Raw genomic sequence first — 18,728 nt, forward strand, 5'->3', positions numbered from 1 at the left:
GAACGTCGAAGTCTTCTATTTAAAAAAAAAAGTAAAAACCCCCAACAGTTACTGCAGTCGCCCTCACGTGGCAAATCTTCGTCATTTCAGATAAATGTCTACTGTGCAGCGTCTTTACGGTACATTGGCTACTTAATTGACCGGAATTTTGCTGGCTATGTTAATTTAATGCAAACGAATTATAACACCACCTTGAAAGGCCTACGAGAGAATGGGTGGTGTAGAACAAAAGAAAAGAAACATGAATCTCTATGAGCCAGAGCCACCCAACTCAGAGGAGCAGAGAGAGAAACCCGTTGTTTTCATTAGGCCTATAGACAAAAAACTGTGACCAGACTGAGATTGTTTAAAAGCAGTTGATTTATCTTTAAAAGATGCAGGGCAAGTAAAGTCATAGGCAACGTTGGCAGCTAAATCACTGGTGATTAAAGTTCAGCCTGATTAAAGTTCCCTAATCAATTACAATCACCCATGTCTGCTTTCTCATCTAGCCTTAGCCAATAGAAACACAGCATTTCTCAAACAATGAATGCAGCCGGACTGAAATTGATTGAAATTGCAAACTATTGACTACGGAAGGTTCGTCAATGACTTTTAACAGAAATACACTTGCTCATTACTGTTTGGATTAATTGAATATCTGAAAATGGGGAAAGTTTGGTGAAGGTCCACTCCTTCACAGCTTCAAACTAAATCTCAATGCAGCTCTCAGGAAAATCCACCCCCATAAGGAACCACACTGAGGGGAGGGACATCCTTCAGAGTTACACTGAGGGGAGGGACATCCTTCAGAGTTACACTGCTCTGTCAGGTTCTGCGGCTTCCCCTCTGCCTGACTGCTACTCTGTAGGGATTGGGAGCCTGGATTCCCCCGAATACAGGTTGGAGGTTTGGTGTCCCACCGTCCTCTGGCCATAGGAACCGGAAGTGACGTAACAGAGTGACCAGGATGAGGAAGAGTTCCATACGGGCCAACAACTCCCCCAGGCACACACGTGGACCTGGGGGGCCGGGGGGCGGGGGGGGCGGGGGTAGAGAGAAGAGAAGAGAGGAGAGGAGACAAGACAAGTACCATTTAGGAGATCAGCAAAGGCATAGAGACATAGATGAAGACACACACACAAACACTCCTTTTACACCACCTTCACCTGCACAGAGAAGAGAGCATCAGAGGCCATTAACTTGGACTGTAGGTCTAGTAAAATACAGGAGATATACTGTAGATCTAAATGTAAATGTACTGTACATGAGATATCAATTTCATTGTTTTCATTGTTCTGATCTTTCACACATTCACTAAGCAGCAGTTATGTAAACAACTCATAACTTACATAAGCATATGCAGACACCTGTAGATTCACACAAGCAGTTGAGTCTGTCTCAGTGGAATAAGGATATCAGTATCCTTGGCCCTGTATTCGGACATAACCAAGTTCCCACTGTATTACCTTCACTTATCTTGTCTAGGGGAAAGGGCGTGTCATGAAATGATGTCATTCCTACCTGCAGAAAACACCAGAAAGGCTTCAGGCTTCACAAACTGTCCATGTTCGTCGAGGAAGTGGGTGGGGTCAAAGTCATAAGGCCGGTCCCATTGGCTGCTCTCAAAGTGCACAGAGGTGAGGTTGGTAATGATCAGGGTGCCCTTTGGCGAGAGAGACAGACAGAGAGAGGGAGGGAGGGAGGGATGGAGGGAGGGAGGGAGGGAGGGATGGAGGGAGGGAGAGATGAGACAGAGTGACAGGGCAGGGGATTGGAAGAGATGGGAAAGAGGGGCTAAAGGACAGCTCAAGGATAAATGCCGAATTCATGAGCGTGAAGGTCAATGACCACTGTGTGTGTGTGTGTGTGTGTATGTGTGTGTGTGTGTGTGTGTGTGTGTGTGTGTGTGTGTGTGTGCGCACGCGGTAATATCATCTATCCCCCTGGGTATATTGTCCAGCAGAGCAATATTGGCCAGATGCTGCCACTGTGTGTGTGTGTGTGTGTGTGTGTGTGTGTGTGTGTGTGTGTCTGTGTGTCTGTGTGTGTGTAGGCCTGTGTGTGTGTGTGTGTGTGTGTGTGTGTGTGTGTGTGTGTGTGTGTGTGTGTGTGTGTGTGTGTGCGTGCGTGTGTGTGTCTACCTCGGGGATGTCATAGCCCATCATCTTGGTAGGCCTGGTAGTGGAGTGAAACACCCCTAGTGGAGCGATGTTGGCTAGACGTTGTGTTTCGTGAATGGTCGCCATCACAAAAGGCATTCTGTGTCGGTCCTCAAATGAGACACTCGCCCTCTCCCCCAGGACACTGTCTAGCTCTCTCTGACACCGGGCTAAAGGGATTGAGAAAGAGAGAGAGAGATGGCCAAGGACAGAGCAATTAATCCTCTTCGTCCCATTTTGGAGGCCACAAGGGGAGTGATTGATTGACTGTAACTTATGAAAAACTAACAAGCCAGACAAATTTCAAATAGTTAATGTCAAACCACATTACTGTGAGGACACATGCACAATAATAAAATCCTGGGTCATCTGAATGACTCAATTGGTTTAGCTCGCTGAGCTAAAGCCTTAGTTTTACAAAAACTTTGTTAGGGATTAAGAATCCCATGTATAGTGTGCATTTATGTATGTATGTATGTATGTATGTGCAGTATGTATGTATGTATGTATCTGTGTGTGGACAAGACTACTCAACCATACAGTCATGTGAAAAAGATAGGACACCCCATGAAAATCTTTGTCTTTTTCAACATATTTAAACATATGGACCTTTGAACTGTGAAGCATGGGGGTGGAAATGTCATGGTTTGGGGCTGCTTTGCTGCAGCACGACCTGGCCAGCTCACCATCATAGAATCACTATGAATTCTTTGTTGTATCAGAGGGTGCTTGAGGAAAATGTGAGACCATCTGTCCAAAAATGTAAGCTGAATCAGACCCAAAACATTGACCCAAAACATTCAGTAAATCCACCAAAGAATGGCTGAAAAGAAAGAAATGGAGAGTTCTAGAATGGCCAAGTCAAAGCCCGGATCTTAATCCTATTGAGATGCTGTGGGGTGATTTGAAATGGGCTGTGCATGCAAGACGGAGAAGTGGGAAAAACGTTCTCCCAATCTGCTGCATGGAGAAGTGGGAAAAACGTTCTCCCAATCAATGTTATTTCAGCCAAAGGGGAAAATATCAGCTATGTCAGGGTGTCCTAACCTTTTCCTCAGTAGGAATTGTCATCTTTTTGGGGGGGTTAAATAAATGATAACAAAGTTACATTTTCATTGTTTTTGGTTTCCTTTTGGTTTTGATCACCTTTATCAATAGATGTTGTTTGAAAGAAGATCAAATATTGATATGTCCATATTTATATATAAAAAAAGAACTAAATATTTCATGGGGTGTCTTTTTTCTCACAGGACTGTATGTCCTGACCAGATACTCACCCTGTATGTCTGTGTGTACGGCGAGGTAGAGTATCGCTGAGAGTATGGTGTTGGAGCTGGTGTCGGTCCCAGCGAAGTGGAGGTCCTGCAGTAGCATCACCAACCTCTCCTCATCGAACACACACCCCTCTGGGTCTCTCTGGGAGGGGGGCACAGAAGATCAAAAGATCACAGTCTCGGGACACAGGTAATTTTTACACAATGTGGACACAGTTTGAAACTGTTCTCCAGATACAGTTCATGCTACCAAGTTGGCCCTCAAACACCTTTTCCATCTCATCCAGATAGCAGTCGATGACGTCGCGTGGCTGCCCAGGTGCACGTGTGTGTTTGTGTTGCTCAACGATGGCCGTGATGTGTCTCTTCATGGCTCTACAGTTCTGGAAGACCTTCTGGAAGGGCAGGGGCAGCCGCCTCAGGAGTGGGAAAGCATCATACATCTACATGAAGAAGAGATTATTACTACTAATGTACATACTTGTGTTTGTATGAAAGTGTGTCATGTGTTCAAACAAAGTAGAGGGGGTAACTGGGATTGGCTGAAGTTAACCAGCAATCTTATGTCCTCACTAATAACACCACTGCCCAGTGATGTGTATACTGTACGTATGAGCAATGGTCGTAGTGATGGTCCCTTATGGCCCCCGGACCTGGGGTGATAGGGCCTTCCCAACCACATCAGACAGGCCAACACCCTCCCAACATTTAAACAGGCCCTCAAAACCCACCTCTTCAAGCTTGCCTTCACCAGTTAACCCTCTCCCCCTCCCCTTCCCATGTGTGCCCAGCACTACCTTAATTAGGCCCCTATACTTTATTTAATTTATTTTTTGTGTCTTTTTATTATTACTACTCGATCTTTTCAGTTTGTAAAGCGTCTTTGAGTGTCTAGAAAAGCGCTATATAAGTCTAATGTATTATTATTATTATTATTATTATTATTATTATTATTATGTTCATGGTATTGTCAACTCACGGCAGCCCAGGGTCCGTTGGCGATCTGAGCATTCTCCTTGAAGCTGTTGATGATGAAAGACAGGACTTTGTCCTCATAGTCATAGCGTTGACCGAACAAGACCGAAGAGATGATGTTGGATGCAGCGCTATGAACCAGAGTCAGAGGATCGATGGAGCTACCTGGAAAAAAGGAGTAACGACATCTCACGGCATATCAACTCTTTTTTTTTTTTTTACAGTTTTATATGTTTTCTCTACTCCATTTGCACCTGCAGAGACGATCTCTCAGGCGTGCAGATATTTGAAATGAAAGTGGTTCACAGTACTATGGAACTGCCTGTGCTTACAAACCTGGTATTCTAGAAGGTCATTCCGTTGGATATTTACCCAGGCTCTTCTCTAGACGAGCACAGATGTGTGCGGTCTCCTCCAGGATCCTCTCCTCCATGGACCTTTTCCCCAGACCAAAGGTCTTCATGGCGGTCAGGACGAAGCGCCTGTGTTCCCTCCACACCGTCCCCGTCCCCATGATCAGACCTCGGGGGGGGGGCAGCAAGGACAGCTGAGGGCAGCCAACAAGCCTTCGCCCTCTGAGCGTTCACTTCAAATCTTGGCTTTACTCTATTTTGCAGACTGGGCAATTCGTGGCGTTAGAATTATAAGGTTCTATCTCCATTTTTGGTCAAAATTTAGTTTTTTTACATAATCTGATCCATTAGGTGTTTATTAATGCCTGTGTGGTGTTATTTTTAAAATGTTTAAATTTTTTTAGTTAGTAATTCATCAAATACAAAGGTTCCATCTCACAAAACATAATGGAATGTAAAAACTTTGACGCACAATATCTCTGAACTACCCTAAACGGAGATAGAACCTTATAATTCTAAGCTGAGAATGACCTGGTGAACCACAAGGTGGCCCACACCTCTGCCCTACCTTTGTTCTCAGCGGCGTGGTTGATCATCAGGTCCTGTGGTCGTCCGGCAAAGTCGCCCGCCCTCGTCACCAGTGCCTCTCTCACAGCCTGTAGTCCGTGTAGCACCACTGCAGGCCTCCGTCCCAGATACAGGCTGTACACCTTACCATAGCGTTTGGACAGCTATGATACAGACAGACCGTGTTATCTTGCTGAGCTGAAGCCTCATTGCCTGCAGCCCATTTCGAGGCCTACATGGAGGAGGTCATGGAGGTGTCAAGCCCAGGTCAGGGCTGTACATCTCACCATTGAATATTGGCAGCTATAATAATAAATACACTATATGAATACCATACCTGGTCAATTAAAATAGACAATGCATACACCTATTAATACACAGATTTATCGACAGTAAACAGTGGACCATACAGACTACACTATAGTGCTTGGTTGGATACCTGAAATACTGCTGCCAAAACATCAAAGGTTTCATTGAAGTTATGTAAAGGTGTTGATAAGAAAATCGACCTCCACAGGAGTCCTGAACACAGAGTAGTCCCTACCTCCTCCAGGTCTCTCATAGGATCCTTCATGCTCAGCTGAAGCACATTCCCAAACATGGGAAGAGGTAGCGGACCCGGCGGGAAATTCTCGGGCCTCCGAGGCCTCAGAAGAACCACAAGGAGAATAAAGGATCCGACACAGAGGAAGAAGAACGTTCCCAGCATGATAGAGAGTCTAGAATACACTCTGAACCACTAGGTCTAGAGTGGAATTAAAAAGGTTGAGACTGAGATTGTCATAAAAGTATCCTTGTCAGTTCTGTTTGTCTCTCCAGTACCTACAAATGTTCGCAATAATAAGTTGAATCCTGCTTCAGCTAGTTTTCACCCCCCCCTCCTGGCCAGAAGATCAGTGGTTGCCCAACAGTGCTGGCACAGTAGTGCTGGCAGGCTTTCACAGCTAAGGTATTTAGCCACTCTTGCAGGAAAATAGAGGATCAATAAAAACTGCATCGTTACCATTAAAGGCCCACGCGTTTCAGCATTAAAGCCTTCTTCTAGCGTTTGTTCTACAAGTCATGCACCTTGGCTTGATTGTGAGGCAGCGGCAGGCGCAGTACCTTTTCATTAATGCTCACTCCCACCCACCCAGCGTGGAACTCAAAGGATTCAAAGGGATGTGGGATGATGTTGCCCCTAGACACTGATCCAAGGTCAGCGTTGTTTTTTTTTTGTTTTTTTCAATCTCCACACTTGGAAAGGATCGAACTTGAAGGGATTTCAGGAGGGTTAGTTAGGTCTGTGCCCTCTACCCGCCGGGAGCCATTTTTCTCAGGCTACTAAACCCAAATGGGGAATTTCACATTTGACTGAACTCAAAAACAGATTCATGATGACCAGCATTTCTTTGAAGCCTCTGGTAAAATGGGCCCTTAGAGAGGCAGAAATACTGCAAAGTCTGAGAAGATCAAGAGACAGCAAAAAATGGAAAAATGGGGGTGGGGTGGTGAAGGGAGAGAGAGAGAAAAAAAGAGAGAGGGGGGAGTTAGAGAGAGGGAAATGGAGGAAGATAGCCCATTACCCAAATAACCCAATTCATTTCCAGAAATGCAATATGAGGCATGAGCTTGCCATTTATTGTTATCAAGAAAGTTAAACATGGTTACCTGCATTGAAAGTCATACAATACAATAAACCTCTTAAGCTTTTTGAGATACCTCTCACTCCAGGTCGGGGGGAGAGCAGGTGGATTACACATACAGTATATCTTATTGGCAATTAGATATGTTTAGTAAGTACATTCTCCTCTACAAGATATCCATGTACAATATACAAGTTAAAAAATATAGTTTGTTTGTTTGTTTGCATTGAGTTCAACATGTTTTTTCCTTTTTCATTCAGGATGACAGAATTCACATTAAAGTGTTTTGGGGTTTTTAAGTATTTTAAGTCCTTAAATGGTGGTGAAAACTGAAGAGCACTGTTTTTTTTTCAAGAGTATAACCAACACACATATATACACTTATGCATATGCATAGGAGGCACATCTATGCATGTAAATGCTTAACGTGGTAGAAACATGACACAAGAAAATTGGAAAAGCCGTTCCGTGATCAGAGAAAACAACAAGAAAAGCCTTTAGAGAAGAAGACCAGGCATTGAGGAGCAGGCAGCTGAAACAGCAGTATTCTCTGAACACACACACACACACACACACACACACACACACACACACACACATCCTTTCATGCCACGATACACGAAACAACACAAGCACTCCACAGAGTGTTAAACAACTCAGCTGCGCACACACACACACACACACACACACACACACACATTCTACAGTACAATAAACAGGCACACTAACATACAGTACTCTGGATACTAAAGATCCCCGAACTCAGTCAATGGGTGGTCTCCACCCAAGAGAGGAAAAAACAAATCAATCATTTTGTGACGTAGCCAGGCGTTGTCAGAATCCAGCCCAGCTGAACCCAGCCCAGCCAGAGGAAGATGAAGTCGCCCCTAAGCACTGATGTAATGTCAGTCTATGTGTTTCCCTCCCCAATGGCTAAGGGTAGGACTTGGGGAAGGATGACCTGATCCTAGATCTGCGATTACGGGCAATTTGGACTCGGACCCAAATGACTCAGTTCTCCTCCTGCTTAGTTTGTCAGATGAGATACTCAGACTAGGACCAGGATCACTCCCAGACAGACTGCCGTTTCTCAAAGGCCTTAAATCAGTAATCAAATGTGTGGAAGTGCAGAAAGCAGTTGGAGAAAAAAACCCTAATGCTACACATTTGAAATGAAGTGGAGAGATTACTACCATGATAAAGCACAGACGAAAAAATATATATTAGATGGATGTATCAACCGAAGAATCACCCGTCCAGAAAATACTGTAGTTGACAAAAAGCACTTAATGCACTCTTCTGTATGAGCAACAGAGAGCTGTGTGGTTTAGTGTGATTACAACCAATGGGAAGGCAGAAAACTGCTCCTTCGACCGCAAAATACGTAGAATCAGAGTTGGAACCCAGTCTGTCTAAAACAGATATATATTATGTGAATGGTGCTTTTGTTTGTGTGTGTGTGTGTGTGTGTGTGTGTATACACAAGAGCTTGAACGGGCACTTTGTTTATACTATCAAGTCAATTCCAGCCAACCAACACATTGCCTGTGGAGTCTATACGACATCCACAACGACAAATACTTATATCGCCAGAGTAAAAAAGAAAAAAAAATGTGCGGTCGCTTCTCGAAACAGTGACTCTGAAAATTAAGTTCATGTGGTGCTTCACAAGTATACAATAGGCAATCATCTTTTAAAAAAAGAATGAAAAGAAAGACAAAAAAACAAAAACATAATGTATCATTATGCTGTTTTTAAAAAGGAAAAAAAAGAATATTAAAAATGTTTTTGGCAGCCACGTTTCAGTGAAACTTGAAACCGTCTCCATGGTAACTTTGACACAGAAGAGCCGGGGGGGGGGGGTAGCTGGAATTAAATACCCCACCTCCCTGAAAAATTCCCCAACAGAACGCCCCACATTAGCAACTAGTGGGGGGCCCCAAGGCAAACTGGGGGGTGTAGTTCTGGGCACGATGGCTATTCCAACTCCATCAGGGGGTTCAAGGCTTGGGCTTCAGCTGTTACGTTGTTACGGGAACGTGGCGTTAAGGTCATCAGGCGTGAACTTGGGAATGATAACTACTGAAGACTGAGTACTAAAGTATCACCACACACAGAGTGAGGCGAAAACAAACACAATATCAACACGAAATTAACAATAACAAAAGAAAACATAAAAAAAGCTAAACAAATGCATCCCTCCACAGCCTGAATGGTTAGTTAACCCACTGAGGAGTTCTCATGGGACACAATGGGAATCTTGTTTGAGGGGCAACAACGAAGATAAGACTGTCTTCGCTACAATACTCAGAATTCTTCATTCAGTAACAGAATACATCATACAAACACAGTGAAACAATAGACTCAATACGACTGGAAAAAGTCCCTTTTTTCTCTGCGAACAGGGTCCCCCTTCTTGCCCTCATGAAAAAAAACAAGAAAACAAAACAGTTTGAAAGGGCTGAAAGGGAGATGGCTGCCCGGCTGAGACGTTGGATTAAACCATTTTTCATTTTTGGCACAGGCCCTTTTTCTCAACTCAGAGAAGCTCTCAAATAATCTCATGACTTCCCCAAATAAACAATACATGTTTCTTTCCTTTGGTTAATAAAACATAGACAGATAAGACAAAATTCATTTAAAAAAAAAGAAAAGCTAAACAAAAGACAAAAAGACAAGTTAGCTGGGTTGTTTCTTTCCCTCTGAGGAGAGCGCCTGCTTGTTGCAGCCTGGGTCGGTGGTGGGTCTAAGAGCAATCTGAACCCAAGCTGAGGTTTAGTGGGTGTCGAGGCTTGTTAACGTTCTCACAGGCTCTCCTGATGGTCACAGTGGTTCAAAATGGGACTAGAGGGCAACTGTTCATAAAAATAAAATAAAAGAAGAGGCAGAAGAGGAGGAGGAGGAGGAAAGGTCAAAGCCCCCTGCGTTGGTCGCTGATCTTCGACCTCTCTCACATTTTGTTTTTGTTTTAATGTTTTCTATTGTTCCGTGTCGTCGTTGTGGTCCCGGTCTCAGGTGTTAAGGTGCGGCTGGCAACGCATGTTAACAATCCTGTTAACACACACACGCACACACACGCGCACACACACACACACACGCGCACACACGCACACAGACACACACACACACACACACACACCTGTTAGTGTTTCTAATGTCAATACAGCACCCAAAGACACATCTAGAACTTTCTACTCAGAGATGTGCAAGACATTCAGTTTGAATCTACTACACAAACATTTATTTCTCTGCTGAGAAACGCTTCCACAGAGACTGCTGAGACGTAGCATCTGTTTGTCTTTGAGAGGGTGTATTATTGACTCATTGGACCAAGCCTGGACTACAGCCTACAACAAACACACATTCATCAAAAAACGATGCTTTTCCTATTCTTTCCTTTTCCCATACCTGGGACAGGGACAGCGTTAGGGTCATACCTGGGACAGGGACAGCGTTAGGGTCATACCTGGGACAGGGACAGCGTTAGGGTCAAGGCTGAATCTCATCTGTAGCTCTTCTGCTGCTGCATTAGCCCCACGTTCTCATACACTCGTGAGCTGTCGTCCCTCATCCTACACACACACACACACACACACACACACACACACACAGAAACACACACACACAGAGAAACACACACACACACACACACAGAAACACACACACACACACACACACACAGAAACACTTTAAAATTCAAATCGAACCAAAAACGACATAGTTCGATATAGACTATCGCTTATAGTACACTAGTGTTGTACATTTCTTTTATTAGGATAAACCCCTTGAGATGTATCATCTCGTTTTCGAGAGGGTCCTAACATAATTACAATCATAATAGCAGAAATAATAAGAGATACAATTATGACAAGATACAGACAGACAAGAGACAAACAACAACATACATTACTACCGGTAATTGAAAACATTGAAAACATTACAACCATAACAAGGCCAAAATGGATAATAAAATAAGGGAAGGTGGATCTAAATACTATAATATACATACTACATTTTACAATATACTTAATACAGCTGAATATAATATATTAAGTGTAAATGGTGACAACTTCAAAGGTAACAGGAACAGTCAGAAAAGTAAGAAGACAGTGCACGCTTAAGAGTGTCACTCGATTCGAAGGCAAGGCCTTCGAACACGTCACAAGCCCTACCCCTTGAAATCTAAGCCCTATGAATTGGGACAGCCCTTCACGGCGCCGACGTCATCAACAGTGGTTTAGACGCGGTACGGGTGACGCGTTATGTTGCCGGCGAATTCCGACCGGAGGAGATAGCAAAGATGGCGGCCGTTAGCATCACAAACACTATGCTAACAACACTATGATAACATCCTCCGTAGTATCTAGGATAAACGGGTTATTTTGATAAACTGGACACATTTTGTGAATATATATGGTTACTTTCTCGCCTGAAAACATATAAAAACGTCATAAAATGACATATTAACACTTGTAGAGCCAAATTACAGATTGTAGCCAATGGCGGCCAAAATTGAGGATTTTATATTTGTAGATGATTCGCAATGCACCCTGGCACCTACCAAACTAAAAAAGGTTGGAGCCAAGAGGAGAGCACCATGGCGAAACAGTGAAATAAATCTCCTAAAGAGAACATGTAGGAAAGCTGAGCGCAGATGGAGAAAGAGCAAATTACAGATTGATCAGAATATTTTTAAAGAACATCTATCTGCCTTTAACTTGGCAATGCGAAATGCTAGAAAAAATCACTTCTCAAAGATAATATCTACAAACAAGAATAACCCCAGGGTCTTGTTCTCGACAATTGATTGCCTTGTAAACCCTGCTCCTAGGACTCTAGACGGCGCAGCCTCTGTCACCAAATGCGAGGAATTTGCAGCCCACTTCAGGGATAAGATAACAAATATTAGAATGTGTATTACTCAGGAAAGACTAGGTTTGTGTAGCACCACAGATCCGCCACCACAGAACATGACTATGAGCATGTTCACCATGATTAGTACGGAAACATTAGGTAAAATTGTGTCACAGCTTAAACCGTCTACATGTCCTCTTGACCCTATTCCTACCACCTTTTTTAAGGACATTTTTGAATCTGTGTCTGATGACATACTAGGCATTGTAAATCACTCCCTACTTAAAGGGATATTTCCAGCGGCGCTTAAAACTGCCCTGGTTAGACCCACCCTGAAGAAAAGTAACCTAGATCCTTCTGATCCAAAAAACTGTAGACCAATATCCAATCTCACTTTTCTAAGCAACATTTTAGAAAAGGCAGCGTATAGACAGCTTCATGAATTCTTAGTCCTAAATAATAGGTATGACCCACTTCAGTCAGGTTTCCGATCATACCACAGCACAGAAACCGCTTTGCTTAAGGTAACTAATGACCTTAGGATAAATGCAGACTCGAAAAAACTCTCGATTCTTGTACTCTTAGACTTAAGTGCAGCCTTTGATACGGTAGACCACTCCATACTTATTGAGAGACTTGAAAACTGGGTTGGCCTCTCAGGTCCGGTCTTAAACTGGTTCAGGACTTACCTGGCTGACCGAGACTACTTTGTAGCCCTTGGTGACCATAAGTCAAAAAATTATAGCACAACCTGTGGAGTTCCCCAGGGGTCCATTTTAGGACCGTTGCTTTTTAGCCTATACATGCTACCCCTCAGTTCTGTTATCAAGAAGCATAGCGTTAACTACCACAGCTATGCTGACGACACAGCTTTATATCTCAGTAACTCCCAACGACTACAAGATGATCGACCACCTGATAGACTGTATTGCCGATATTAATATTTGGATGACACAAAACTTTCTCCAACTCAATCAAGAAAAAACAGACGTATTGATCATTGGCGAGAAAACTGGGAGAGAGAAATTATCTGCACACTTGAAAACACTAGCTCTTAACACTAAGTGTCAGGCCAGGAATCTTGGTGTCATAATTGACCCAGATCTAAATTTTGAAACTCATATTAATAACACTATTAAAACATCCTTCTAGGGACTTCCGGTGGGCGGGCAATGGAGTAGAACGTGTTTCGCTTGAGCTCCTGTCGGACTTTTGTTTTATTTAATTTAATAAGCTTTCTACATTACAAAATACTGGGAAACCTGTCTCTAACATATTCCTAAAATCAAAAGTCTGTGTATTTAGGGGTCAATGGCTGCAAATCTGCGCAAATATAAGTACACTCCGTCCACTACTAGGCCAAAAGCCACCGCGACGCCGAGTCCCACAGCTACCCCGGCTCAGACGGTTCCGCCCCGGACAGACAGCCCAGTGATGGACGCTGTAGCGCTGAAAACAGAGATCCTCCTCTCGCTGAAATCCGACATTGCCGAGGTGATAAAGACAGAGATTAAAAATGCACTAGCCGAAGATTTCAACTATATTAAAAGTGAACTTCAAGCAGTAAAATCGGAAATCATTAACAATACTGCGGCGGTTAAGTCTGAGATTGACCAAATAAAGGCTACAATCACGGAGGTGGAGGGCGGCCTGTCAACGTGGTCGGACGAGGTGGTGGACCTGCGGACTACGGTGACGGGCTTGAAAGCAGAGGTAACCGGGCTCAGAGAGAGATGCGACGACATGGAGGGAAGAATGAGGAGATGCAACATCAGAATACTAGGGGTGGCCGAGACGAATGGATCATGCTCTACTGCATCGGTCTCGAAACTACTGAAGGAAGTGCTACAACTGGATAGAGATGTGCTTGTGGATCGTTCACACAGAACCCTGGCTCCGAGGAGACCGGAGGGGAAACCACGCGCCATCATTGCTAAACTCCATTACTACCAGGACTGCGTCGAGGTGCTGAGCTGTGCGCGCACTCGAGCTCCTCTCCGGGTCAACGGGCAGACCATCGCCATCTTTCCGGATTATGCTGCCAACGTCGCCAGGGCCAGGGCTGCGTTCACGGAGGTCAGGAAGCTGCTGCGCAACCGTCAGGGCATTCGGTATGGTATACTGTTTCCAGCCCGACTCCGCATCACACACAACGGAGAAGAAAAGGAATTCACAGATGCAGACAAAGCGATGGACTACGTTAAGAAGAACGTCATGCCGGCAACAGGTTCAGGGTAGGTCTCCCCCAGCCACAGACCAGTGGGTCTCAGTGGCATTACAAGACCAACTTTGACGGGACGATATCTGCTTAAATATATTACCATCGTCAATGCCACCCCTTTGTTGTTATTGTAGTTCTTCACAGCAGTTTATATGCAAGTGTTGAAGGAGACTGGACATATGTTAGTTCAATTTAAAACTTACCCCAAGGGGGAAATAATCTATCTGTTTATTCATAAGGGGCAGGGAAGTTAAAATTACCTGACCAGGAGACTGTTTTTATTTGTTTCTTAATTTCCACTGCGTTAATGCTTCACTCCGATCCTTTTATTTATTTCTGCCTCTAGACATCATTATTATTACTCTTATTTCTTTATATACACATATACAATGTAAAATATATTCGACAATGTCGAAATTAAGGTTAATTTGTTTTACCTCAAGGTTCGACGGGAGCCTGAAATGTTAACAAACTACTCCTAGCTATTCTGTTTGGTACTATAACCAAGCAAAGGCGAACCCTCTTAAAGGTCGTTCGCACAGCTGCCTGTTCAGACTCGCAGCCTGGGACCATGTCCCAAAAGTCTGTCCAGACACATGTCGGTTGAGTGTCCGGATTTTTCATTTTTATTTCTATGTTCAGATCCCACTGTTCCACAGGGATCATACCGGAAGAATAAGAGCAACGTGTATGTTTATGTATTTTGTTTTCTCTTGCATTATTTTGTTTTTTTCCCTTATATGTACTCCCCAACTCCCCCACACCTCCTCCCATACCCACCCCTCATATATCCACACACCCACACTCACACAATCACACACATAGACACTGTACTACATGCAGTTCACAATCTTCTCCTATTCATGTGCCTATCCTTGCCATCACCATGCCTACAGGTAAAATTAAGATCCTCCCTAATTCTTACTCTGAACCATGGGATCACTTAAGGTCATAAGCTATAACGTTAAAGGCCTTCACAATCCTATAAAACGAAAGAAAATCCTTAATCAGCTAAAAAGAGCCAACTGTCAGATAGCATTCCTACAGGAGACCCACCTGTCGGATATGGAACATGAGAAACTAAAGAAATCCTGGGCAGACAGCGTGTTCTACTCATCACATCAGTCAGGTAGAAAGAGAGGAGTGGCTATATTGATACATAGGCAGGTTAACTTTACACCAACAACGGTCCACAAGGACATTGAGGGAAGATTCATTTTAGTGAATGGATCTATAGATGGGATACATGTATCCCTCATGAACATATATGCTCCGAATGAGGATGAGCCTGGCTTCATTAGCACAGTCATTAACACAGCAATACAACACAGCTCCGGTATCCTACTGTTGGGAGGAGACTTCAACTGTGTTATGTCCCAGCTAATGGATAGACAACCTACCTCCAAAACTCCCACTTCTAGAATGAGTAGAATGCTTAAACACTTGTCGATAGAATCAGGCCTAGTGGACGTTTGGAGAAGCAGATTCCCTAAAGGAAGAGATTTTACTTTCTACTCGCACAGACATTCATCTTATTCGAGAATTGATTATTTCTTTACAGCCAAAGCAGAACTACACAGGATAGAAGACATAAAGATCTTACCAATTACTCTATCTGATCATGCACCTCTTGCATTATCATGGAACATAGGTCACAGGCCAAAAACCAAACAATGGAGATTAAATACATCACTTCTAAATGATGAGGAATTTATCACATTTGTAACAACTGAACTAAAGTATTACCTAGAAACTAACGACTCACCTGAAATATCACCTCTCATCCTATGGGACTGTGCTAAGGCATACATTAGAGGTCGCATTATCTCATACGCGAGCGCAAAAAAAAAGAATAGAGAAGCAAAACAAGGAGAATTAGAGGATAAAATAAGGCTGCTTGAACAACAGCATAAAAGAACACCAACCTCCAATCTACTTAATGCTCTCAAACAAGCACGCAGGGATCTAAATAGCCTAATCACTGAAAAGATTGAGGGCAATTTAAGGTTTACCAACCAAAAATATTATGAAAATGGAAACAGAGCAAGTAGATTATTAGCACTAAGACTAAAAAAACAACAATCATCGAATATAGTACAGAAATTAAAAACTCATAACTCGACTCTCACAAAACCTGATGAAATCTCAAGGTCTTTTGCAGAATTTTATAAATCTCTTTACAAAAATACGGACACCTGCACAGATGATAATGAATTGACAGCATTTCTGAAAGACATCAAACTAAAAGAGCTATCTGAACCTATGGCAAAAGAACTAGATGAACCAATTGAAGAATGGGAAATACAAGAAGTGATCTCTACACTAAAAAACAATAAAAGTCCTGGACCGGATGGGTTTAGTAATGAATTCTATAAAACATTTAAAGAGACAGTATGTCCCTTATTGCTAAAAGCATACCACCATACATTGCAATCTGGAACCACGGCCCCCTCATGGAGGGACGCAACAATAGTTGTAATACATAAAGAGGGCAAGGACCCCACCCAATGCCAATCATACAGACCCATCTCACTTTTATGCACCGACCTACGTATATTAACAGCCATCCTAGCAAGACGCGTCAATAAAATTATCACACAAGTTATCCACCCCGATCAGACCGGGTTTATAAAGGGAAGATACTACGGGGACAACATAAGAAGATTACTAAATATTATGACTCACCCTAAAGTTAAGGAGGAAGAAGCAATGATATTATCCCTCGATGCCCAGAAGGCATTCGATCGAGTATCTTGGCAATACCTATTTCAAACTCTAAAACGACTCAAATTTGGCCCCAATTTTATAAAATGGATTCAAACACTATATTCAAATCCACAAGCTGCTGTAAAAGTGAATGGATTTCTGTCGGACCGATTTACTCTAGAACGGGGTTGCAGGCAGGGGTGCTCTTTGTCGCCCCTGCTGTTTGATATCAGTATTGAACCACTGGCACAGCTCATTAGAGACGACGACAACATAAAGGGACTGACAATAAATGAGGAACAACATAAATTATCATTGTATGCAGATGACGTGCTTCTTTATCTAACTGAACCTGCAACAACAATCCCACGCCTAAAAGATCTTATTTCCAACTATGGATACTTCTCGGGTTATAAAGTAAATGTTGATAAAACAATGGCTATGGACATAGGAGGTAGAATTCCACAAACTATCAAAATCCAGAGTGAGTTTAAATGGCCCAAGGATGGTATTAAATATCTTGGCATTCAAATCCCCTCACTGTTAGAAAACCTAAGTGATGCAAATTACAAAAGCATAATCCAAAATATCAGTAAAGATCTAGACCGCTGGTCAACACTTCCCCTGTCTCTATTGGGCCGTATTGAGAGTGTACGCATGAATGTGCTGCCTAGGCTTCTATACCTGTTCCAGATGCTACCCATCGATATCCCCAAATCCACATTTGATAAGTGGGATAGACTCATCTCCAAATTCATATGGCAAGGAAGGCGCCCAAGAATCAGACTTAAAACACTACAACTATCTAAACCATATGGTGGGCTGAAACTCCCAAACCTAAGATACTACTTCTGGGCGGCCCAGCTAAAGCCTCTAACAGCATGGATCCAAGACTCTTCATATACACGATGGCTCAACATTGAAAAAAGTTTATGTTCGATGCCCTTACAGACCTTGCCTTTCATAGATGTCCCTCTAAAGGAAACTCAACTAGGTGAATGGACCAGAGTCACACTAAAGATTTGGAGGAAAATAAAACTGTCATTTGGCTTACCTAAAGCAATCTCAGCATTATCCAATATTGGTCTTATGAAAAATTTCGAACCCTCCAATACAGATATAGGGTTTAGAAATTGGTCGGATCATGGACTTACTAACTTGCACCAACTCCATAAAGACGGTAGCCTTAAATCATTTGAACAGTTAAGAGAGGAATTTAGGCTCCCTAACACAGACTTTTTCAGATATCTACAATTAAGAAGCTTCCTAACAAAACATAGAGAATGGAATAAAGTCTTGGAGCCCACTGAAATCGAAGAGTTCTTGATAAAGCTGCAAAAAGGAAACGAGAATAAGAAAATTATAGGTGACCTTTACCAAAGGTTTCTATCCATGGATTTGAATAATACACTACAGAGGAAAGAGAGATGGGAAACTGAAATGAATACTGACATATCACAGGACATATGGGAGGAAATATGCACTGAAGCACACTTAGTGACCAATTCAAATACATGGAGGGAATTCAAATGGAAAGTGGTTATGAGATTCTTTAGAACCCCAGAAATAATGGCTAAAATGGGCCCAACACACTCAAATAAATGTTGGAGAAATTGCAGTACGCAAATTGGCAACCACACCCACATATTCTGGTCATGCCCCAAATTAAGAACATTTTGGGAAGAGGTGTTTGAGGCCCTTGAAGCAGTATTCCACCAAAAATTTACCAAAGATCCAAAGATGGCACTACTGGGAGTTATACCTGAAGGCATTGATGGAAGGGCAAGAATATATCTCTTACAAATATTACTAACGGCAGCAATTAAATGCATTACAATTAAGTGGTTAAAACCAGACCCCCCTACATACAATATGTGGACAGAGAAAGTATGGGAAATCTACCAGATGGAACAAATAACATACACTCTGAGACTCCAGAAACATCTATTTATTAAAAGATGGAGCCCGGTTATGTCCATATTAATACAGTGAACCCCTCCACACATCTCGAC

General features: G+C 42.8%; 2 protein-coding genes across 2 annotated transcripts in view; both read right to left on the minus strand.

Annotated features, from left to right (window-relative positions):
• Window positions 1–366: 366 nt before the first annotated feature.
• LOC308155161 (cytochrome P450 2F3-like) lies at window positions 367–6,130 on the minus strand. Its single transcript, XM_080528412.1, has 9 exons — window positions 5,855–6,130; window positions 5,312–5,474; window positions 4,763–4,912; window positions 4,395–4,555; window positions 3,685–3,858; window positions 3,419–3,557; window positions 2,124–2,311; window positions 1,504–1,645; window positions 367–1,001 (listed from the first exon to the last, which is right to left on the minus strand). Exons 1-9 carry the CDS (start codon window positions 6,017–6,019, stop codon window positions 808–810), a joined length of 1,476 nt encoding a protein of 491 aa, XP_080384538.1. The 5' UTR covers window positions 6,020–6,130; the 3' UTR covers window positions 367–807.
• Window positions 6,131–9,738: 3,608 nt separating this feature from the next.
• The window catches only part of ptpn11a (protein tyrosine phosphatase non-receptor type 11a), a 19,420-nt gene continuing 10,430 nt past the window's right edge, over window positions 9,739–18,728 (minus strand). The window contains exons 15-16 of the mRNA XM_080528338.1: window positions 10,402–10,507; window positions 9,739–9,986 (exon numbers count right to left, since the gene is read on the minus strand). Coding sequence (XP_080384464.1) covers window positions 10,438–10,507 — 70 coding nt within the window. The 3' untranslated portion in view covers window positions 9,739–9,986; window positions 10,402–10,437. The remainder of the gene's footprint in view (window positions 9,987–10,401; window positions 10,508–18,728) is intronic.

This window comes from Nansenia antarctica (genome assembly GCF_963989245.1).
Source record: "Nansenia antarctica genome assembly, chromosome: 4".
Taxonomy (NCBI): Eukaryota; Metazoa; Chordata; class Actinopteri; order Argentiniformes; family Microstomatidae; genus Nansenia; species Nansenia antarctica.

Excerpts from the sequence above, each read along its gene's own strand:
- LOC308155161 (XM_080528412.1), bottom strand. The coding sequence starts at position 6,019 with ATGCTGGGAACGTTCTTCTTCCTCTGTGTCGGATCCTTTATTCTCCTT. Across the intron at positions 4,556-4,762 it reads TCGTCTAGAGAAGAGCCTGG|GTAGCTCCATCGATCCTCTG; the intron begins GTAAATATCCAA and ends CCTTTTTTCCAG. Across the intron at positions 1,646-2,123 it reads TGGGCTATGACATCCCCGAG|GGCACCCTGATCATTACCAA; the intron begins GTAGACACACAC and ends CTCTCGCCAAAG.